At 52.3% G+C, this 22,532-nt stretch overlaps 6 protein-coding genes across 7 annotated transcripts; 4 read left to right on the forward strand and 2 right to left on the reverse strand.

The window, feature by feature from the left end:
* Positions 1–27: 27 nt before the first annotated feature.
* Positions 28–2,297, forward strand: PV07_00410 (uncharacterized protein). The gene has a single exon (XM_016386859.1). The coding sequence runs from the start codon at positions 238–240 to the stop codon at positions 1,996–1,998; it is 1,761 nt and encodes a 586-aa protein (XP_016253787.1). The 5' UTR covers positions 28–237; the 3' UTR covers positions 1,999–2,297.
* Positions 2,298–3,640: 1,343 nt separating this feature from the next.
* PV07_00411 (uncharacterized protein) lies at positions 3,641–5,575 on the reverse strand. Its single transcript, XM_016386860.1, has one exon. It carries the CDS (start codon positions 4,820–4,822, stop codon positions 4,271–4,273), a length of 552 nt encoding a protein of 183 aa, XP_016253788.1. The 5' UTR covers positions 4,823–5,575; the 3' UTR covers positions 3,641–4,270.
* A 541-nt stretch (positions 5,576–6,116) lies between these two features.
* On the forward strand, positions 6,117–9,114 carry PV07_00412. Of its 2 annotated transcripts, none has more exons than XM_016386861.1 (2): positions 6,117–6,278; positions 6,467–9,114. In XM_016386861.1, exon 2 carries the CDS (start codon positions 8,497–8,499, stop codon positions 8,809–8,811), a length of 315 nt encoding a protein of 104 aa, XP_016253789.1. In that variant the 5' UTR covers positions 6,117–6,278; positions 6,467–8,496; the 3' UTR covers positions 8,812–9,114. The 2 variants fall into 2 exon arrangements, with proteins under 2 accessions (XP_016253789.1, XP_016253790.1); XM_016386862.1 differs by having other exon boundaries at positions 6,487–9,114.
* Positions 9,115–9,724: 610 nt separating this feature from the next.
* PV07_00413 (uncharacterized protein) lies at positions 9,725–11,717 on the reverse strand. Its single transcript, XM_016386863.1, has 2 exons — positions 10,797–11,717; positions 9,725–10,744 (listed from the first exon to the last, which is right to left on the reverse strand). Exons 1-2 carry the CDS (start codon positions 11,221–11,223, stop codon positions 10,122–10,124), a joined length of 1,050 nt encoding a protein of 349 aa, XP_016253791.1. The 5' UTR covers positions 11,224–11,717; the 3' UTR covers positions 9,725–10,121.
* Positions 11,718–16,921: 5,204 nt separating this feature from the next.
* Positions 16,922–18,772, forward strand: PV07_00414 (uncharacterized protein; the record flags this gene model as incomplete). The annotated part of the gene is made up of 6 exons (XM_016386864.1): positions 16,922–17,108; positions 17,167–17,313; positions 17,372–17,582; positions 17,645–17,833; positions 18,020–18,154; positions 18,213–18,772. The coding sequence occupies exons 1-6, from the start codon at positions 16,944–16,946 to the stop codon at positions 18,770–18,772; spliced, it is 1,407 nt and encodes a 468-aa protein (XP_016253792.1). The 5' UTR covers positions 16,922–16,943.
* A 457-nt stretch (positions 18,773–19,229) lies between these two features.
* Positions 19,230–20,495, forward strand: PV07_00415 (uncharacterized protein; the record flags this gene model as incomplete). The annotated part of the gene is made up of 5 exons (XM_016386865.1): positions 19,230–19,787; positions 19,842–19,980; positions 20,024–20,099; positions 20,155–20,212; positions 20,268–20,495. The coding sequence occupies 5 exons, from the start codon at positions 19,230–19,232 to the stop codon at positions 20,493–20,495; spliced, it is 1,059 nt and encodes a 352-aa protein (XP_016253793.1).
* Between the last annotated feature and the right edge of the window lie 2,037 nt (positions 20,496–22,532).

Here is a 22,532-nt window from a genome sequence, read left to right on the forward strand (position 1 = left end):
CGAACCAACCTTCAGCTTCCCTTTCCCCTTCTCCTGTTCCTCTACATGCTTCCACTTTCTGTTCTCTGCAGCCTTCATCATTCGTTCGGCAGCGGGCTTCAAACCTTGCTACACAGTTGGAGTTATTGAGATGTGATGAATCCCTTACTAAGCTCATGAGAGTCGTCCTGAGTGTCCCATTCGCTTGAATTGTCCGATGCTTCGGCATCCTCTACTTGACCCGTTGTCAATGGATTGATGAGTGGGAAGCAGGCACGGCGTCCTCCTGTGGCGCCAAAGCCCTCCTTTATCCAGCAACATAATGCCACAGCCAAACTCTCCCCTCTGCCCTCACCCGCCCTCCAGGGTGCCACTTTAGCATTTGGACCGTCCGCGGCAAAACCACCCAATATCTCCGTCTCCGCATCACATAATCCATCTGCAGGAGCCCTGCTTGCGGCAACCACTGCCTCTATCAGGAAGCAGCAACAACATCAGAATGAGGTCCCCTCACAAGACTCCGCCGTCAATCCTCGGGGTCGAGCCTTGACAACAGAAAAGCTGCCGGTCGCAGTTTCCGACTACTCCTCATTGTCTCCTCCCAAGCCGGGGCTTCGGCCTCATCCTCCTCGATCTACGTCTGCCGTTGCTGCCGTCGCTGCTTCTGCAAAGACAAGCCCTGTCCGCAGGCCGGATTTGAAAAGAGACCAGGTTAGCTCGTATCTGGCGAGACGGGATCCATCCCAGGTTCGAAGTCGGGGCATGAGTACAAGTAGCAGCAGCGAGACTGTCCAGTCACTCCAACAGAGCGCGGCTGCCCTCGCTGGCGCAAAGGCCTCGATGACAACAGCTCCGGTCCAGGTGCAGACTGCGACGGGGGAGAAGCATAGAAGCGACATAGGCTACCTCTTGAATCTGCCCCTCTACTCTGCTCAGACCTCATCGGCGCCGAGTCCGTCTCTCTCCGGGGCTACGGCCGCTGCCACAGCTTCTAGGAACGCTGCTAGTCTAGAGGCCAGACGAAGAGCTCTCTCAACCTCTGAAGAGAGCAGTCCCAGCGCACCCGTGCTCCGGAATCTTACCGTGTCCCCTCAATCAACCACTGGCTTAGGATGGCCGCGCCTCAGAGTGACTCCTCCACAGACCGACTCCGAGAGCGACACCGGATGGCCGAAGGTCGAATACACCCCCAAACATCTGCCGGCTCCTGTCCCACTACGTGCCAACCGTGCAGCAATCGTCGCACAAGAACAAGCTTCGACCCAGGATTCGCGAACAGGAATGACTGCAAGTTCTCTGGCGGACGCTATGGTTGCGGGCTCCATCGCAGCAACTCACACCGGCTCTCGCGGAGCCTCTCCTGCTTCAAAGAAGGTTCCGCCACCAATACCTCGTCGCCGCTCGAAGTCGGTGGGCGCCTTTGGAAGCGCCCGACAGTTAATGCACCTTCCTGCGATAAGGAGTGAAACAATCTCGCAAACACCAAAGTTAAAACCGCTCCCCATGCGACCTATGAGACAGACATTGCGGAACAACTCGCCCGATCGTGACGAACAAACCGAAGAAAAGCGTGGGCGTAGACATTGGAGACGACATCCTAACATGCACCATGAAGGGGATCGCAAGCGGTGGAGAGACAAGGTTACGGAGCGGGAGAGGAAGCGGTACGAAGGGGTGTGGGCCGCAAACAGAGGATTACTTCTCGATTACGACCTAGACAACCCCGACTTGGAGTCGAGTAAGGATGGGACTCCGGCAAGTGACTTGGTTGTCAACGTTGTGGTTCGAGATATCTGGGAGCGAAGCCGTTTGCCTAAAGATGTGCTGGAAGAGATCTGGGACCTGGTTGCGCAGCCCGGCGCGAAGACGCTCAATCGGGAAGAATTTGTGGTGGGACTCTGGCTGATTGATCAGAGGTTGAAAGGGAGGAAGCTGCCTGTCAAAGTCTCGCCGAGCGTTTGGTCGAGTGTCCGGCATCCACAAGGGGTCAAGATCTCTAGTAAGGCGCTGCACAAATAAAGAGTTTATGAATAGACTTGTTCACACGTCCAGACATGACTGATCAAGGGATCTCGATTGATTGGTAGAGGGCATTGTGGACATGGTGGATATGACTTGGCCCCTGAGTTTTGGCAGCCTTGACGGTTGTTGTAGTGGGTCAGGACAGCAGCAGCAAAGGTTTAGAACGGACTGGCAATATTCTACGGTACGAGGTTCATCGGTGATGGCATCGCATGACAGCTGTAGTGCATAGTTTGTCCTAGTAGAAGCTCTCTGCTTGACCGCTCTGTTGGTCGTGCTCTTTGTATGTAATGATAGAAGGACATGTACGGAGGTAGACGCGACGCCCCCGCCCAATCGATGCAGCCAGTCGCACGAATCTGTGTGGTTCGGCGGTGAGGAAATTGTCGGCATACATTATTGCTGGTAGGATCCTACCCACTCGAGGCAACGGGGACGCAGGATGGGATGGTACGATGGATAGGGAGATTGAGCTCGGTAGATGTACCTGTATGTGCCTGATGTAGCCGGTACAGGACGAATACACGGTAGTTGTTTGGTCTGAAGGCCGGGCCGCGCGAGCCGCCTGGATGTACGTATGTATGTATGTATGTACGGCTGTCCGTCTGCGCCTGTCTGGTGACTTGCCTCTCCTCTCCTGTATTCTAGCTCTGCTCTGCTCTGCTGTCACTATCATGCATGTTCTCTGGCTGAAACGCCCCATTACCGATTCCATCGGTGCCGTGCCGTGCGTGGGATGATAATTCCAATTCCAGAACTGGGCCCCTCATCGCCCCGATCATCGCAGCTCTATTGCCCGATACCGCTGGCCCCTCTACTCGACACTAAGGAACTAGGAACCAGGATATAGCGGTGGCGGCAGTGGTGGCAGTGGTGGCGGTGTTCCGAATCATAATGACTTCAGGTGAGGGGAGGGACAAACTCGCGCGAAGGAGGAGGAGGAGGGGTAAGAACGATAATGGCCCAGAACAGCGCCAGCGCGAGCGCGGTTCTCTGGAGGAAAGACCTGGGCGAGACCAGGTGATCACTGCAGCTCACCAGGGATACAATCGTTACCTGCATTGGTAGAAATTACCCTCGCTACGTAGCGACCCCTCCGTATTAGGCATGGAGGGCACGCCGATTGGAAAGGGCGAGAGCGAAAGGGAGCAATGATCGACGGCAGCAGCGAGAAACCCGGAATCAAGATTCCACAAACACCCCCCAACCCACCTACCTCGGACATGTCGAGTAAGTAAGCGAGCAGAGGCCGAGATAGAGAGCATGTTCTCGATATTTCCTCGGACGGAGGGGGGCGCAGCGGGGTTTGCTTGGAGGAGTGGCCCTCTAGACGAAATGGCTGACAACCTCCATGTAGGTAGTTGTATGACTTGACTCGACGCTCAATGCCCTCAGTGGTAGATATCTAATCCTTTGTAGGTACCTAAGGTCTACGAGATTTGCTGTACCAAACACCGGGTGGGATTGTTTGTCCATCGGATGATCGATCCGCCGGCGTCGATCGCCCGCTCTCATTGGCAAGACGCGGTGCCGATGCCGGGCAAATGGATACGGAAATGTCTGGTCGACATTGAGGATAGAGGGATAAAAAAAACCTGGCATGGTGCGAACGAGACGGGGAGGCCGAGCATTGAGAAAATCATTGACGAAAGATTTGTGTAATTGATTCATTTCCCTCCTTGTCCACTTCTCGATTAAAAATACAACTGATAGACAATCTCAGATCTCCCGTGCAATGCGGGAGAAATGGATGGCGGCCGAATTACTGTACATAGACCATGGATCGCAGATCTCGGTGTTTCCAGTCCACACCCGGGGACCCTATACGGCAGAGTGCATTCCCTACATCCCAGAATGGAGACTCACTCCTCCCCGACCCCTCGCCCCAGGCTGACTTGTCAAAAGCCACGACTACTGAGGTTCGGTGGGAAGGGGGGAAGCCTGATGTCCCATTCGAGAGGGGTGCTCATGCGCGGTCCCTTGCTTCCTTTCCTTTCTTCCCGGGAATGTCGACGACCTGGTCGTTATTCCGGTGAAGCTTCCCTGACACGGTCGAACTCATCCTCTGTCGCTGCCATCGCGCCGGTGGACCTCCGTAGCATCTAGCTCAACTGGAGATCCACCGTCGATATTCCCAGGTGATGGTGGCATTGGCAGCGATGGGAGAGTCGAGATCGTAAAAATCGTAGCCTCGCGGCTCAATAGATGCTCTAAAGCAGGGGGGTATCAAGTTGTCGTAAAGGCATATCGTGTCTGGCATCCAGCCCATCTAGTCGTCGCCGTCGACTTCGATGGCCGTCTCCCGGACTGTGACTGGTCGGTTCTGCTTCCAGCTCTGGCCGTTCAATTCGTACGTCGAGTTCGCAGCCGACGGTGGAGGGGGAGCTCGTCTCCTGGGGCTGGCCGGCGCCGAGTTGGACGGGGCGTCCTTGGTCTCCACAGGCGGGACCACACCAGTCTGAACGGCGTAGACTTTGGGGTTGGTTTGCGACTGTTGCTCAATGGTCGTGTCGTCGTCGACCTCGCAGTCAAAGATGGCAACCTGGTCGTCGACAGACATGGCATCCTCGTATTCCTCGTCGGATGCCGAGTCTTCGAAGGGGTCGCTGTCCGTGTCCGACTCGGAGTCGACCACCACGGTCTCGGACGGGGTGGCTAGGTCCCGCGACCATCGGCGAACATTGTCGACAATGGAGGCGTGCAAGACAATGCGATGGAGGTCGGGGGTTTGTCGGCGGCACTCCCGGTCGAGCTTGGTCTGGGAGAGGTGGTAGACCTTGTAGGCCTGGATGGCCGGGTTGGTGGATGTTGAAGCGAGCATGGTTGTGGTTGTGGTGGAGGTTGGTAGTTGGGGATGGTGTGTCAACGCCCTCAAGTACTCAGTACCTGTTGGTTGGATATGGAAGTCGACCTTTGGTTGTTGTTGGGAAGGAAAAGAAGTGATCAAGCTGGGATGGGACGGAGGAATATATCTTTTGGATAGGAAAGGGATAGAATCAAATAGCCGGGGTATGGGCGGTGAAATTCAGGATGAATGGAACCACGGGCTTTGGGTTGCGAGGGTAATTAATTACCTTTCCCCGGCGACACACGGGCTAGTGTGGTCTCTCCGGCTTTGACAGACGCCATAGCATCCGTCAGAGAGCGGAAAGAAGCACAGGGTGAAGCGCATTCATTTCGGAACAGGCGGGTGGGTGACTAGGGACGCCCTAGCGGAGCATTTTCAGGCCAGGGCGACAGGAAGGGAAGTCGTGAGGTAAGCATGCAGGGCGTCGTAATAATGGACGAGGTGACAGCGCAACATGCAGGACGAGCAGCTGCTGAGATTTTTCGGAGGCCGGCGTCCAGTCAAGACTCGGAGCAAGGATCAAGCGACACGCTACGCCATGCACCCCGGGGGTCACTTTGGCCTAGTAATACGCATTGAGGAGGTGCTCGTCATCTGTGAGATGGAATCATAGTCATTGGTATGAGAGTGACTCTATAGAAGTAATATAGGAACAAGTGACGGAGGTGAGGCAGAAGTGAGGTGTGAGGACCCAAGGGAGCTGGAGGTGAGAGGAGCGTGAGAGAGGGAGAGGGAGAGGGAGAGTGAATAGGTAGGTACCTGTCACTTCCTCCTGTCCAACTCCATAGTACGATAGAAGTAACGTGACTGTCCCACTAATGGGGGAGTACTTAGTAGGTAGTGGGCAATGACGTAGCCGCCTCTCTTCCTCCTCCTCCTCTTCCTCCTCCTGCTGCCGAATTGCCGCCTGTTCCATTTTTCACTTTCCCCTCCGTACTACACTACGGACTACTGACCTCTCCCTCACCTCTACTCGGGCCTCTACTCGGCGGTAGGTCTCAGTTTACTCAACCTGACTCTTGCAAAGGTCCGAAGCTTTTCCCCGGGTGCAACGCAACTCTACAACCGCCCGCGCGCGTGTGAAACTTCATACGTATACGCTATTCCACTCTGGCGGTTAATTGTTTGGGGCAAGGTCCTCAGGCACTCAGACCACCTATCCCGGTTAAACCATCCCTGCTCCCAAAGGTAAGGTGACCACTGCATCATCGGTGTTGGCGGTATATACACCGCCAACCCTCACCGAATCTCCAGGAGCCAGGAGCCAGGAGCCCTGGCTGTCACCGACATGCCTATGCCCTCTTTGATGACTTGAGCAATGCACGGCGGGCACTGTCAAGGTTCTAGACTTGCATATCAGTCGATCTTTGCCAAAATGCACCCGACCATAGTGTACTCGTTCGGTGCCGATACAAACCAGATTGCCTAGGTAAGCTTTCCTTACTCAGTCAGGCCCCCGCATTCATGCACCGGGCGCGCAAGACCACCCTGCAGTTGATAGGTCGTGATTGACCTTGCAGGAAATCGGGACCACGACCAGCCAGTCAAGTCTCTAGCTAGCCCGTCTGTTTCTGCATCCCACTCCTTACTTAATCCTCCTAGCAACTGACACGACAGACACTACTCTGTTGGGAAAGAGGGCCTTAACTGCTCTCGGTACGAATACCTCGTTCAGCATCCTTCCAGAAGGCGCACAGTCCACCATCGCAAGACGCCAACCATTGTGACGGTTTCAGATTATGGACATCCACACTTGCTGACCTTATCTCTTCCCGTCACATGTGCGGCTGGTACAAAAGGATAGACAAGTCTTGGGAACTGCCAAATCAAGAAACATTCCAGAAGGACTCGCTAGAGGATGGATCCCTCGACGCGCCTTCAATCTCCAGAGGCCCTGTCTTCACATCGAACTGCGACCCCCTATCATCTGCGACTTCCTCAAACATCAGTCCCGTTGAAGGATCTCAAGGTCACTCCCACAAATGTCACGGGCCCCAGTAGATTCCCTTTCTGGCATCCTTCTAGAAGTCCCATCATGTTCTCCACGAGCGGATCGACGCCTTCTCCACTGAGCGGTTTTCCATCCGGTACGACCCCGAATGGACGCCTTGTACAGATCCCTAGCAACATCGAACATCAATCCTAAAGAGAACCCCATATTTTTTCATTGATATTCTGACGCGAAACACCGCGTCACACACGGGAATCCCTTTAATGGCTCACTGGCCCAGTCGATGATGGATCACTGACTCCTTTGATCTACGATCTTCAACTTCTGCGGGCTTGACCGGCGAGTTTCAACCCTTTTTACTCTTTGTCTCGAGTCATTTAACAAGTTCTGATCCAACCGCACATGACCTTGCTCTTTCTCCCAAACAGGACAGAAAGAAATGGCTCGACACCCAATTGTTTGATTCACTTTTCTGGCGGCTAGTCCCCCTTCAACGACTAGCCCAGAAGATCGACGATTGAGGTGCGGGGCGGTCACTTTCCACTGGTTGCCCTCGGAGATCTCTTCCTGGGACGCGGAACTCAGCTTGCTTCACGGGCCCTACCAAAATCTAACTTCCCCTCTCCTTCCGGCACCGACTCCGAATCTAATCCGGGATAAAGGCTCAATGCCGCTCGCGGAAATTCATCGGTGCTGGAGTATGGATCGCTCCGTGGTTGCTACAACGGCGCCGAAAACCCCTCAAATGATCTTCACTGTCAAAAAAGACCAAAAAACTCGACGGTGAGCGGTTTTACTTCTGGCACCGACAACAAAACGGGCAGAAGCACTCTCCAGTGACAACACCCATAGACCGGGGGAATCCTGACAACGGACAATTCACGGTATGAGGTCACTCTTCAAATATTACGAGTCATGCAGCAGCCAAACGCCAAAGAAAAGGAATGTCTCAAATTCCTCGAAATGGTTAGCATTCAGATGCTGGCTGCAGACTCTGAATCTCAAGTCACGGGAGTTCGAAGCACAGAGTTGTCTGGCCTGGACTGTTTGTGTGACACCAATCTACCATATCGACCATGACAGATCACAGACCTGCAAGGGAACATGTTCTGGCCCTTGGAGGGGCCTGCCCAATGCAGTAGGTGCTGGGTGTCTGACATGGCATAATTGATTATATCTGTCCTTACTCAGCCTGCACCCCCACCAACCTTGGGGCACATTCGCTGCACACTCAGCACGCGCAAGGTTTGGCTCTGTGCCATGACATAGTGTCCAATGGCTACATACGCTCGCGTACTCGCTACTCAGGCTAATATCCATTCTTTGCTGCTTTATCATGCAGAACAGTCGAGACCTACAGAAACCGCGGGAACACAGCCTGCCAAGTAGGACGGGCACCCTCTCTGCTGTTGTCGGACTAAGTCTCTCGCTTATGGGACTGAGTATTCAGCCTCAATCCAACAACCTAAAAGCGGGTGAAGCCTGCTCATTGCTAACGCACTATGGGTCCTCCAGCATGATGGGGAACTATTAAACCACACCGCAACAATTCTCAACACACACCAACATGCACACGACGAGTGGTGACAACCGCTCCGGGACGCGCACCAGTGTGTAACTTATAGAGGCCGCTCTAACCCTACCTAGGCCAGGTTGTCCGTCGCACTCTTACGGGCATCAGTCGGTGCATGCTCGAATGCGGGCATCTTTTGCAACCAACTGCTGGTGTCACTGTAGGGGCTTTCAATCTGTCGTCTCCCCAAAGACAATGAGCGACATGGTCCCCCAACTACTAATCTGGTCTGCGGCGACGCAAGCATTCGCTGTCGGATCTAGTTGTTCATGGCCACGAAGTGCCAAAGAGCGTCTGCGTGATCTCTCAGGAGACGGTGAGGCGACCGGGAACGACCCTAGCCAAACACTTGATGAGAGGCCGTCTACTCTGTATATGTCTGGCGCATCACGACCCACTCGGGTGCATCGTGTTGACGCCATAGCCAGCCTCTGGTAGCTCATTTTGAAGCCCGTCACTCCAGCCTATCAAGACCTTGCTCAACGAAGAAATCGATACCTCGAGTTGGAGACAACCACCGTCTTCGGACAGTTGACATGGTGAAGATTTGTGCGTCCGGTACTGACGGCGAGCGCAAACACACACAGCAGTCGCGTAGCTGGTATGGTCTTCGTAGGCTCTCTATGCTGGGAACGTCGCGGTACACAATCTGCAAAGCACAATGTAAGAACACGAGTAGACGAAGGCACGCGCGCAAAGGCTCGGTTGCAATCTTGAAGGGCACGTCGTTGTTTTCCGAAACTATCTGTGCGTGGGCAGTTCAAATATTCGTCTGCCTCAGCCTTACTCCTTAGTCCAGCCAATCAGGACGGACGGTACAACTGTTCCATCACGTGACCTTTGGGAGGCCCTCCCCGGGGCCCTCCCGGGCCCATCCCTGGCCTGGCCCCTCTTCCAGGCTGCTCGTAACAAAGATCTTCACTGATGATCAGTGATATTCCCGTCTTTTTGGCACTTGCCAGGGAATCATGGGCCTATTCCTGACACAGGTGTAGCCAGTTGCTAGGGGGCCTGAACTGGCCCTGGCTGAGTAGCTCTGGGAGTGCTCAGGGCGACCGCTGCTTCTGCCACCTGGTCGGCCTATCAATGCGCCTGGCACTCGTCTAGCTGTTTGACAGGGGGCAGGAAATAGACCTGTACTCGTGATGGAGTAGCATGTCGGATCCCGGCATTTCACCTCTGCCTTCGTCTTCCAACGTCATGTTACACATAGGTCGCGTTAGTGGGGTTATAAAGTGAGGCACTCATGCAGGCTGCCCTGAATTCCAAAGGCTGTCGCCTCTGTTGGGAAAGAGCCGGCGGGCCTGCCTTTCTTCTTAGAAGTAAAAGCATTCGCAGCAAGGGTTTGATTCTATTGTTCCCTCCAACTTCACCTTCAGCCCATCTACCCTTATAATAAGGCCAGTCCAGTTTAGCATGTGCAAAGATGTTTACTCTAATCACCGGGTCTGCCTCACTTTCCATGCAGAGGCGATGGGAGACTCACGGTAGGGCGCGTTGCTTCACGACAAACCAACGCGCATGCTGCTGAAACTTCAAAGCACGGCCAAGCGCCATATTTTGAAGACGGTGAGTAAGGACCAATCTTTTCTGCTCGCCATTTGGGAAGCTGATGCTCTGCCTGATAGGTATTATGCCCAACACCTTTTAAACCCACTCGATACGCCCGCTCAGAAGAACGCCAAAACCTCCACCAGATAGGTGACCGACGATGCCCCCAGAAGATTCATCAGTATGATACACAATTCTCAACGCGTCCTATCCATATAGTCTCGGCTCGGCTGTGCTAAAAGTGGATTCACAAAGCGCGCCCATACTCCTACCAATAAGACCAGTAATCCAACAACCTTGGACGCCGAGATCAAGAATCGGACCGTGTCATTTGGTGACTGGAGTAACTGCGAAAGGAGCCATGAAAAGACGATCATTGGGCGGAGTGCACCTTCTCCCTCTTGTCGCCACATAACAAGGACAGTGGCGACGATCTCTGCACAAATAATAAGTAGACACAGAAACGGCAGTATCAACTTCCCAACGAGCAATATCCGGTTTGTTGCAGGTGTCTCAGACGATCTGCCTTCCTCTGCAGCGTTGGCTGTAAAGTGTCCGAACTGATTGGAAAATGTGGCGTCCGTGGGCTTTGCCTGGACCCCTGACGCATCAAAAGAGTTGCTAAAAGGTATCTTTCCTCGGTCTGATGTTGTCCCTCGATCCTCTGATATCTGGGTTTGCGACTCCGCATCGTTGTTCGAGTCCTCGTCTTCGCCACTAAGGTCGGCAGTTGTAGCAGGTCCAAACGAAAATAAACTGTGCACGTCCTGAGGCTTGGCTATGGCACTGCCGTTAGCCTGAGGTTCGATCCCTGCGGGCTCTGATAAAGGTCAGTCCAATGGCAATGGAGGGAAGTACTGGGACAGACTCGCCTTCGAAGTCGGATTGACCATTCATGGCGCTCATGAGATCTTCCCCAGCGATCATATCCGGGCACCGAGTATTATCTGTGACATACACCCGCTGATTGATCCTCTGTCCAGTCCTTTCCAGCCGGATGTGCACCAACATTTCGCCCGTCGCCTTGAGTTTGACGTTCCCGGCGTACAGTGTTACTGTTTCCGTGACCTCCTCGACCACAGGCAAAACGGGAGTCGTTATCTGGTTGTCGCGCATAAAGGACTGCCGAATCCAAGTATCGGGTATACGATGGTCTTCCAGCCGACCGGGTTGCGACCAGGTATCGTCGGAAATCCAAATTTGAAATCTTGCCCTTTTCTCCCGATCACTCGTCATCCTTCCAGGCTGCGCCATCTTTTGACTTTGACCCCGCATCGGTTGCGAGGATGAGCGCGGCATCGTCAATGCCCGCAAAACTCTGGCGTGAGTCGGGTTCGCAAGCGAGGCATAGTCTCGAGACCAACGACTTGTGGTTCGATCGGCGGTGAAGGCGATCGGGTTTTGGAGGGGCAGCTAGAGATTCGGTTCGTCTGGCAACAATAATGTTGGCTGGGCCGTCCAGCAGTGAATTTCGATGTGAATGAAACGCGGTGACTATGGCGTGTGTGCTGATAGCTAGGCAGGATCGGATTTTGGGCTGCGCAGCGTGGCAAAGTTCGAGGCAGGTACCTTCGTATTGTATTCTTGGGCAATTTTCCAGGAGATTACTGGTTGCGGTTGATGGTCACAAGGGCCGGCAAGATGGCGCAGCCAAACGGCTTCAAAAGCAGAGTATGAACGAGTGGTATGCCAGGATCACAGAATGAACGAGAGCCTTTGACCAAGGTCTGAACTGATATCAAGATGAAGTGAGTGAACTGATTGAGTACAATTAGAAGGTACTCGTAGCGGGGAGCCTGGGAGGTCAACAAGGGGTGTCTGTTAGGGAAACTTAGCCGTTCACCACAGTGAGTGGGCACGTTATCCTGCCGTGACGTTAAGAAAAGCTAGGTTAAGGGACCCGACGATCGTGCACAGGCACAGAGGCCAGACCCGAAGACCCGAAGATTCAGTTTGGCGGACCCCGGAAAATCTTGACTTTAGGATAGGTACCAATTAAGCGTACCTAGGCATATCACGCATTAGCTCGATCCAACATTGAACCACTTCAGACGACAGAAGAAAGACAGAAACACCCTCTCCCGTTGACAAACCCTTAGTATCCCAGGTCGAGAACATATGCGGGTCCATCATAAGGGACTTTGTTGCCGTTCTGGTCGTGGTTATACCACTCATTCTTGACTTTGTCCCACTGCCACCCTTCTTTCTTCATTTTATTCATCCATTTGACCTGTTCATCAAGTTTCTTTCCTCGTCGTTCAACATCGCCGTCGTCTTTTCGGTGCGCTTTCTTCTCCTCTGTCGCGGCCAGTTGTTAGTCATGTGGTCTGGGACCGGCGGTGAGTTCCAATCGGACTGACCTTTGCTGGCCTTGCTCCTCGACGTCAGTGGAGCAACCACATCGAGATCCTCTCCTTTCCAGATCACCAAGCCGCGCTCCATCAGCGACCTGCAGCCGAGGATTACATCAAATTGACTGCTCTTTCGTGCAATCTGGAATTCACATGGTTGTGTGTGGTTCTCAAAGACAGTCGATCCCTTGAGAAGACCTAACGAAGTCACTGGACTGTTGTCGAAGCTGTACCAGCGAGGTTTGCTCTCCTCCCATTTCGCGGGGAGTTGGCTGGCCGATACGATCTTCTCGTTGATCCAGTTATCAATGGCTCCGGTGTCAAGCAGGAACACGCCTTTCCATTCTTTCCCTCCTGGAAAAATCAGCTCCGCTTCGATCTGGTTCATTTTGAGCTTTGGTTTATCGGTCAGGAGCATGCGCCTCTGAGTTTGCTGGTCGGTCATTGTTCTGCTTTGTAGCGCTCGACTGTCGGAGGACGCTTTATTGGTGCGCGGTCTCTGTTGGTTGCTTTGGCCACGAGCATTTCCTTCAGGTGGATAGCTGTCGTCGACGCTGTCGTCATCCTCGTCATCTGTGGTAAGACTCGGTGTGCTGTTTGCCCCTCTGCGTTGTGCTCCACGCTTCTTTGCCTCCAGGTTCTCCTTGTGTGGAATATCGACGGGAACGCCACCAAAGATAAATGCTGAATTGAGGTAGCGCTTGCGATCAAGATCTAGAACGTCATAAGAGTTATCTTGCTGAGGCATGCTCACGGTGCCTACAAAATAAGGCTGGAACAAAAATTTGCCTGCCCGTAGGCAGACCAGCAAAGGGCTTGCGCCGCATCGCCTTTATCTATATCACGCGACAGAGCCCCGACTGCCCCGCATCTGGACCGTGTCTGCGTTGTCCTAGCGATCCGTAGCGATGAGGCCCTAACAACGGATGCCTACCTGGGAGTTCCATTGGCGGTGACAGAGTGACAGCCATTTGGCTGCCCAAACACGTTACACAGCAGGCTTCCAAGCCTACAGGTGCAGCATAACCACTGCGATTTTGCCCGGCTAGAGCGGTAGCAAAACCGGTGAGCAAGCATCAATGCACCTATCTCTGGTCACACATGCAGTGATGCTGCCAATTATCTCCGCGCCCGGTGTTACCCACCTCTGGTGAGCGAGCATTTATAAAAAGTGCCGCCTGGATCTGGTAGCTGTTGCATGCTTTTCGACTGTTAAATTTGGAAACCTTACGCAGAACATGGCTGGCATGCGAGGCTACGATAAGCTCGCGCATCTGATGAGCCAGTATCCAGAATACGGCATCGTCCGCCGATTCCGCGAGCTGAACTACAGAAATATCCTCTATCTCCAAGCCGAGTTAGTGCAGCTTGAGGCAGAGCTGCAAAGCGCAACTAGCGCGGACGCCCGATCCCGGGACCCTGTCCGCCAACATTATGGCAACCACTTTCCCCTTCTGAGCGCCTCTCTGGGAGCCGGCCACGACGTGCAATGGACCACAATGCTCGAAATCCGGAGTAAGCTGGAAAAGTACAGTGAGCCTAAAGTCACCCTCCCTCTTCATGCTCCAAAGAGCATCCACTTCCCAGGAGTGGTAGTCCAAGTCACTGATCATCGATGTTTAACAAGACCAGTGCCTTCAGGACCAAATGGCACTCGCCAAGTTGGGTAGACCAGCAAAGCACAACCTCACCTTCCTCCGAAGCTGGTTTGAGCGACCCCACATGGGCAACCGCCCGATCATCAGCAGCGACAGACATGTCTGGGACGCGGAGAAAGAGCATGACCTCGTCGTTCTCGAACCCGCCGGCTCCGCAGACGCTCTGAGCGACTGGATCTCAGGCCACTGTGTGCCCCTTTACCATCGAACCATCGGTAAACACCACAAAGCCGCCGTCGACTGGGACCCGGCATCGGAGATGTCGTGGTATTCCTCGTCTGGAATCCAGGCGGCCGTCGACGTCGCCGCGACCATTATCTCCTGCCTTTTCCCCATTGGAGCCACCGTCGTCTTGTACTTTGTGCAGAGCATGGGCGCGCGTTTGGGAGCCTTGGCCACCTTCACCGCCGTCTTCGCCTTCTGCCTGGCACTCTTGACGAACGCAAAGCGCGTGGAGATCTTTGCGGCCACGACAGCGTAAGTTCGACCCTTTTGGGGACGTGCCTTCTCAGACGGTATCGAAGTAACATGTGGCTAGTTTCGCCGCCGTTCAAGTCGTGTTCATCGGGACAAATTCTGCGAACCCAGGAGCTTATGGTTGATCGCTCAGGGGTACTCCACGCGGAGAAATATACTCGTATACCCCTTACTATGCCAAGCCTAATGTGGGCGAGACCGCACCGCAAGGCAGGTAAGGGAAGCGAGCGATATCGCAACACTATTTAAAGCCAGGATAAGCTGTCCAGAAGGAGCGACATGAAATGATAGAGGGAGAACTATTGGCTCAGCCGGAATAGAGATAGAAAGTCATGAGAAGGGCACAGGACATTGGGAGGACTGAGTGGCAAGGCATATGAAGTATGTGGGTAACCTCACTGTGTTTTCCCCAGATATTTGGCTGGAACTCGCAGAGTATTTTCTTAGCATACTTGTAAACTCTCTAATTATCTTTGTCATTTCTTCTTCGTTTTTTTGTCTTATCATCAACAATGATCCACCTCCTACCCATGCCTCTTCTTCCCACTTCCTTCTCAACCACATCTCCCTCGTCCTCTTGGACCAGTATTTCCATTACACCAGGCTTTCCATCTATATGCTGTCCCTACACTCGCACTCCTAACACATTTCTTCTGGAGTTCTGGTCCCAAGATTTACGAGGTTGATGCCGAAAAACTCCAAGCCCGAGATTTTCGTAACGACCCTTGGTGCCCGATCACTCTTCCAGCACGAGTGTGTCATGAATGACAAGGCTATTCCTCTTATCTATTACAGCGTCCACATCTTCACTAATAATCATTGATATTCCCGTCTTTTTGGCACTTGCCAGGGAATTGTGGGTCTATTCCTGACACCGGGCCTCAAGACAACGCTGTGCTTCTGATTTGAGGTCGGGCTAGGCAGGTACTGAACGGTAGGTTTGAAGGCTTGGTAACACTTGGTTATTGACTACGAAGGACTTCCTAAAAAGCCCGGTGCCTAGGGAGTGTGTCTATATAGTCGTCCCTTCCCATCGTCCTTTTGAATGGGTCAATGGTACAATGGTTTAGCCACGTTCCCGTGTCCCATTGTCCCATTCCGGATTTGGCTAGTCACGTGATGTGCTACTCTGGTACCTCTTCTGGCACGTGTTCCTCAGCTCAGGGCCACCATCAGGCCCAAAGATGGGGATGGAAAGTGCTCGTGTCGAGATTCCGACGTCGAATTGCCTGTTTCACCGCCGGAATCTTGACATGACACTTTCCATTTCCACCTTTGGGTCTGAGGCGCGACCTGAGGCTCGCCGCTTCAACCTGAGGTGCTGCCCCACGTGACTGATCACGGTGTCAATTCGGCGTGAGGAACGCGTCAATCGTGCCCCAATCCGAGCCAAAATGTCCTGTTCCTGGCACCCTCCTACAGTTGTACCTTTAATACGCCTCAGGTTCCTATCGTCCCCGGAGTGGTGTAAGTAACTATTCCACTCTCTTCCTGCCTTCGCGTCGAATCCTGTGCTCTGCCCTAATACTCAAGAACCCTGCAGTACAGCCCTTGACTGTATCAGACGACGCGGACAAGTGCGATACTTAACAGTGGCGACGAAAAGGTCGACCAGCGGGGAAATGAGATTGGAGGCCAGCTCCTGGATAATATTGCTGAAATTTCCACCAGGTTCGAGGGCTGCTAAAAGCTCGCTGGACGGTTCAGCACAGTGAAAACCAATTGAGAGACTTAAGATATGAGCGTGGAAAGCTTCCATGATGTTCCTGTGGGCGAATTGGGATACATGAGTCGCAGCTGCGGCCCTGAACATGGTAAAGTCTCGATCCAGTTGGAGAATAATCCGGATACTATTACGGAGCATAACCTGACCGACCACGACTTCCACTTCAGAACGCTGCGCTGCCGCATTATGGACGCCATATCAGACTCGGCTCAGCTTTGGTACAGCCTTGGTCAGGCCCACAGCCACGGCCCAGGCGGCTCTCAGAGCTGTTCAGTCTGCAAATCTACCTTGACGATAGTTAGGTGGTGCTAAGAGGTCACCTGATCTCTGCCAACAGCCTCTTGCCGTGGCAACACTCGTCCCGCGGCATGATACATCAAGAAGGCTATGGCCGGACCGAGACGCACTTGCCACCTCGCAAGTCCCTCAACTAACTTAGGACCAGTCTTCAATGGAGCCGTATGCGTTGATGATGCACGTTACACGGTGACTCGGCTGAGTATTGGCAAGAAACGGGCTTCATGGCCTATACACTTCGTCTCATTTGACTTGGGCCCCGGGTTTCCCCCAACTGAGAGTTTGCATGAGACCAGCGAAGAGATCCCGCGGGCTATTTATCCTTGGCCGTCGGACCTGGAATGTTCCCGGATGAATTGAGTCCCACGAACCGAGTTGACAATATTTGTTTCATTTGTGATAGGATTTGAAGAGAGCAAACTGGCAACTTCACGGCTGATTAATTATTCATGACCTTGGTCCTTGTGCTTGACAGAAACAGGTGAACAATACTCCGACGTTGCGCCAACAATGGACAACAGCAGTTCGAGGCCCAAATCAATCGATGAATTTATCGAGAATGCGACTGAACTAGCCCATTATTCACTTTCACCTCCTACTCCCAGAACTCCCAAGGTGAACAAGTCGGGAATAACCCTCGTTCCTCAACCAAGCGATGATCCTTGCGATCCTCTCGTGCGCAGTCCCCAGTGTTACACTCTTCATTGCGATCTGCTAACAGGTAAATCTGCAGAACTGGTCTACAGCTAAGAAAGCTACAACATTGGCAATAGTGTCTTTGGCATCATTTTCCGCCTTAAATCAAAGCTTGGCCAACGCGGCAGGCTATTTTGAACAAGGCGAAGTCTACCACAAGACCCCGGTAGAGGTATCATACGGCGTGAGTGGTTATCTAATATATCTTTTGTGCTTATTTTCTTCTAACAAAGTCCCCCAAGAGCTCAACAGCCCTCGCCGGCTTGGCAGTAGGTCCATATGTCTTCAACCCGCTTGCGAAGCGCTATGGAAAATGTGCAATGATCGCCTGGGGGCTTGTTGTCAACTTGTGCATGAATATCTGGTCCGCCTGTATGACCAAGTTCACGCAGTACGATGCATATTTGGCTTCAAGATTCTTCGCAAGTCTTGCAGCTTCAGCGCCAACGACAGGTTTGTCTATTCGGTGCTCGGCTGTCTTGGTAGTTTATTCTGACCTCCATGGGTATTGATAGTGGGTGCGGATGTCATAATCGAGACATTCTTTCTCCACGACCGAGGCAAGTGCTTTGCCATCTACTCTTGCCTTCTCCTCCTTGGAACAACAAGCGGCGCTACCTTCAGTGGCTTCATAGTCCAGAATGTTTCGTGGACTGTGCAATTTTGGTACAACGTCGCCTTCGAGGCTGTTCTCGCGGTGGTCTGTTTTCTTTTTCTGGACGAAACAGGATAGACTAGGGAAGGATGTGAAGAATATCCTGCTATGCTTAAGGGCTTTGTGAAGCGCAAGGCAGCCACATATTTGTTCTCTCAACGAATCCGGCCGAGGATCAGCTGGGCGGAGATAGGTCGGACCTCAATTGCTCCGGTACTGATCGCTGTGTCCCCAGTGGGCTTTATTGTTGGCCTATTCCTCTTCATCACCTTTGGTTGGGCCGTTGTGGTGACTGTGGAGCTCTCAGTCTACTTGCAATATCCTGTCAGCGAGGGAGGATACGGCTTCACGCCCTATCAGTATGCATATTGTAAGTGATCCCACTGAGCACTCGATATTTTACACGTCACTGACAACGCTTTGGACAGTCAGTTTTGCCTTCTGGATAGGAGTTTTCGTCGCTCAGCTCTACGGTTATCTTGTCAACGATCGATTACCACTTTGGCTCTGCGCCAGGAAAGGGGGTAACTGGAAACCTGAATACCGTCTATACGCCCTTTGGTTTCCAGCCCTCTTCATATCTCCTCCTGCCTTGGGACTAGTCGGAGCGTCTCTCAAGTATCACCTCCATTACATGGTTCTGGCACTGGGTGTGGTTTTACAAGCATTCACTGCCGTGGCCGGGACTGGAATCTGTATGAGCTATCTTGTCGAATGCTTCACAGGGCAGGCGAACGAGGTCGCTGTTGCTCTCACCCTCTGGAGAATAGGCTTTGGACTGGCGCTCCCCTTCTTCATTTTTCACTGGTCAGACGAAGTGGGGCCAGGCTGGACATTCGGCACAATGGCCTTCCTCAATATTGTCGCATTTGGGGGCACCGTGATCCTTATGGTCTGGGGCCATAAAATTCGTCAAATAGGCGTGATCAGTACAAAAACTGAGGAGGATGTCAAAGTTGTCAGTGGTGCAGTGGAGGCCGGACAATAGAGACATTACATTCTTGCGTACTATGAACACAGCAGGAGTGAAGATGAGCTGCCAGGCAAAAAATTCTGAAATCTTTCTGTACTCTGAACACTTTTCGAGCATATCAATCATGGGCTACCACGTTATCCACGGTTATTGGACGTTCTACTTGCCAAGGTTGTGAGGCCTGAATAGAAGCCTTGATCATCAAGCTTGTTTACAAATCACTTACCGTCTTGCCTACCAGGCTTATGGACCGGCTACTCGGTATGTCGGAAGTAAGAAGGAATCCCCATCAAGGACCGACAGACTGATTCTACCTCGATGGTTGTGGAGCTCGGGAACTCATCTCCTGCCATGCCATGCCGAGTATTAAAGCCACCGCCAACCTCCAAATCATGGTATGATGCAGCAATTGGCCTCTCTGAGTGTTTTCACCTATTAACGTCCTTCGTTTGCAAGAACAGAGGTCTCCGTCATGACCTTACCAACAGAAACCCGACAGTGGATCTTACGAGAGAAGCCGCAGAGTGTTCCTATTCTCCGCGGCGACAATACGACATTTACGCTTATAACTGCACCAATCCCGAAGCTTCAGGACGGACAAGTTCTTCTCAAGGTTCATTACATCTCAAATGATCCGGCCCAGCGCACCTGGATATCTCCGAACATCAATAAAGTACGGTTCTACAAGTCTGCTGTTAATGTCGGCGAGCCGATGCGGTCCAAGGGTCTGGCTGAAGTCATCGACTCTCGAGCCACTGGGGCATCAAATGGCGTCTTTGTTGTCACAAACACGGACTGGTGTGAGTATAGCGTAAAGAACTGGAACGAATGTCAAATAGTCGAGGAGATACCCGGTATCAACTTGACCCACTATCTTGGCGCGTTTTCGTTTTCCGGTTTGGCCGCTTATAACGGCCTCATTTCGATCGGCAGGGCGACTAAAGATAGCCTCGTGGTCATCAGTGGAGCTGCTGGGGCAACGGGAAACATGGCAGTCCAGATCGCAAAGAAAATGATTGGGTGCAGGAAGGTATATACACAAAGCGCGAAAGGCCATGGAGATGCAAGCTGACAAAGTGACCAGATTATAGGAATTGCTGGTAGCGACGAGAAATGCCGGTGGGCTGAGAGAGCAGGATGCGATATTTGCGTAAATTATAAGTCCCCGACGTTCGAGCAAGACCTCGAGGCAGCAAGTAAGGAGGGAGTGGATGTCTACTTTGGTAACTCTTCTTGAGTGTTTGAACAAGAGAGAGAGCTGACAAGATACAGACAACGTTGGCGGGGAGATTCTGAACATGATGTTGCCTCTAATGAACACATTTGGCCGGATTGTCGCGTGGTGCGAGTTTCTCATTCCATCGCAGGGAGGGACCGATTAACTAACGTGTATTCAGTGGAGCAATTTCTATGTACTATGATGAAGGGTCGAAGTTGGTTTTGACCAATTACAGGGTACGACGAACTACATTTCATTGTTGCAGTGTTCCCCACCTCACGCTTGCTCTAGGACTTTATCTCTAGTCGTCTGACTATGCAAGGCTTTGTCTCAATCGACTTCAAAGATACCGCTCAAGAAACATGGAAGATCTTGCGTGAAGCTGCGAAGGACGGCATACTTGAGCTTGGACCTCAGCACGAGACTGTAGTAGATGCCTCGTTCGAAGATGTCCCGAAGATCTGGGCGAGCATGTTTGAAGGGAAAAACATTGGCAAGCTGGTCGCCAAGTTGATCTGAACCAAGAGTCCCTGAAGCTCCCTAAGGTCTAGAAGGCAAATCCTGAACTAAATGTGTTTCTTCGATGGTCTGGACTAAGCGGAAAGTTCATGACGAGCCTCTGCATCTTTCGAAATCCGCGCCCAATATCCTCAAGACCAATTTGGACATCCACGACTCGAGCAATGCTCGAGGGCCCCATTTTCCCAGGAGCATTTCATCTTGGTGTCCACTAACCTATTCTGGTATTACACAAGAATTGTCATTGTGGGTCGAGAACTGTCCAATAATAACTGCGGAATCTAGTTATCTCAATTTTCCTTGTTTTTTCTACCTGGGTAATGAATCATCGATAATTACACATAGACATTTCCTGCAGGCCTAGACCTCGCCGTTTATACCCACCATGTTGTTCGTGGAAAAAAAGGCGCAGAGGAACTCTGTAAATCTCGATCTGTTGCCCACCCCTATCTCAGTCGAAGCCCGGACATGTGTCTGGGTCAGGGCAGGTTGTCGGGCCGTGGTTCGAAAACAGCTGATTTCGATAACAGACTTCTTTGTACAATCTACCTGCTACTAACTCGAGCTCCCTCGGGAGAGACAAATGCCCCGAGGACTGCCGAGCGTCTACCACCAAGTCACGCAACTTCCATTACGGCTTCGGTTCGCCGGCAGTTCAAATTGCCAGCACCATGATGCCGCGGTAGACCACCAAAATCGCGTGAAGTCCATTGTTTAGGTCCCCTTGGTCAGAAATGCTGGTGATCAGAGTTCATTTGAGTCTTCATTCAAAAGGAGCGGCCTTCGAAAGTTCTCGATATTGCCCAACTTGGTTAACATTCATTTATACTATATTCTCACTATGAGCAACCCTGAATGCCTGCCAACTGAGGGCGCCGCCACTAACGGTGTCGCTGCCACTAACCAGGAGGGCGATCATCTCGTACCCAAGACTCATCCGAATCAATGGTACAATCAAGATTTTGACGGGTACCGCGTGTCTGACCGACACGTCTATGAGAAGAAGCCAGTTAGAATCGTTTGCATCGGTGCAGGCTTTACTGGTCTGCAACTAGCTCACAAAGCCGAGAAGCTCTTGGAGAAGGTTGACCTTCAGATATACGAAAAGAGCAAAGATGTCGGCGGAACCTGGCTTGACAGTCGCTACCCCGGATGCCGTTGCGATATCCCAAGTCACGCGTAGTGAGTTATTCGGTCTACGAGGAAATTTATCTCAGTACAGCAGACTTTGTGGTTCTGACAAATAGATAGTCAATATTCATGGGCTCGGAATCCACGCTGGTCCCAATTCAATTCCTCCGCGGAGGAAATTTGGGAATACCTGAAGGACGTTGCAAAAAAGTTTGGCTTGGAAAAATACGTGAAACTGGAACACCGCCTCGATACTGCGACGTGGGACGAGGGAGAAGGAATCTGGAGACTCCAGATCCAGAGTCCGGATGGCTCATTTTTCAATGACTACTGCCACGTTTTCATCAATGCCTCTGGCGCTCTAAAGTGAGTCCAATTGGTCCCCGATGTGCTGCTTCTCAAGCCAACCGACGCTGCTGCTAGTGATTGGAAATATCCGGATATTCCAGGCCTGAGGAATTTCAAGGGATCACTCATGCACAGTGCGGCCTTTGACGAAACTGTCGACCTTTCCGGGAAAAAGGTCGTGGTGATTGGATCAAAATCTTCGGGCGTTCAGGTGGTCGAGGCTATCCAGCCAAGTAGGCACAATCACCCGCACAATCATCGATTTCAGGAGACGACTGACATGGTTCAGTTGTGAAAAAATTAACCACATTCATACGATCACCGAATTGGATCTCCAAGTCGCGCGCATCTATTTCCGACAACGACAAGTGGACCAATGTCAATTGTAGGAGTGGGCTCTGATCAATAACCGGGTCTCAGTGTTCTAACATATTTTCCAGACAGTGAGGAGGAGAAGCAAAACTTTGAGTCGGATCCTGCTGCATATGAGAAATTCTGCCACGGGCTGGAGGCGGAAACGAACCGGAGGTTTCCGATGGTGAGACCACAATAGACAGA

The sequence above is a fragment of the Cladophialophora immunda genome (assembly GCF_000835495.1).
Source record: "Cladophialophora immunda strain CBS 83496 unplaced genomic scaffold supercont1.1, whole genome shotgun sequence".
In the NCBI taxonomy this organism is placed as follows: Eukaryota; Fungi; Ascomycota; class Eurotiomycetes; order Chaetothyriales; family Herpotrichiellaceae; genus Cladophialophora; species Cladophialophora immunda.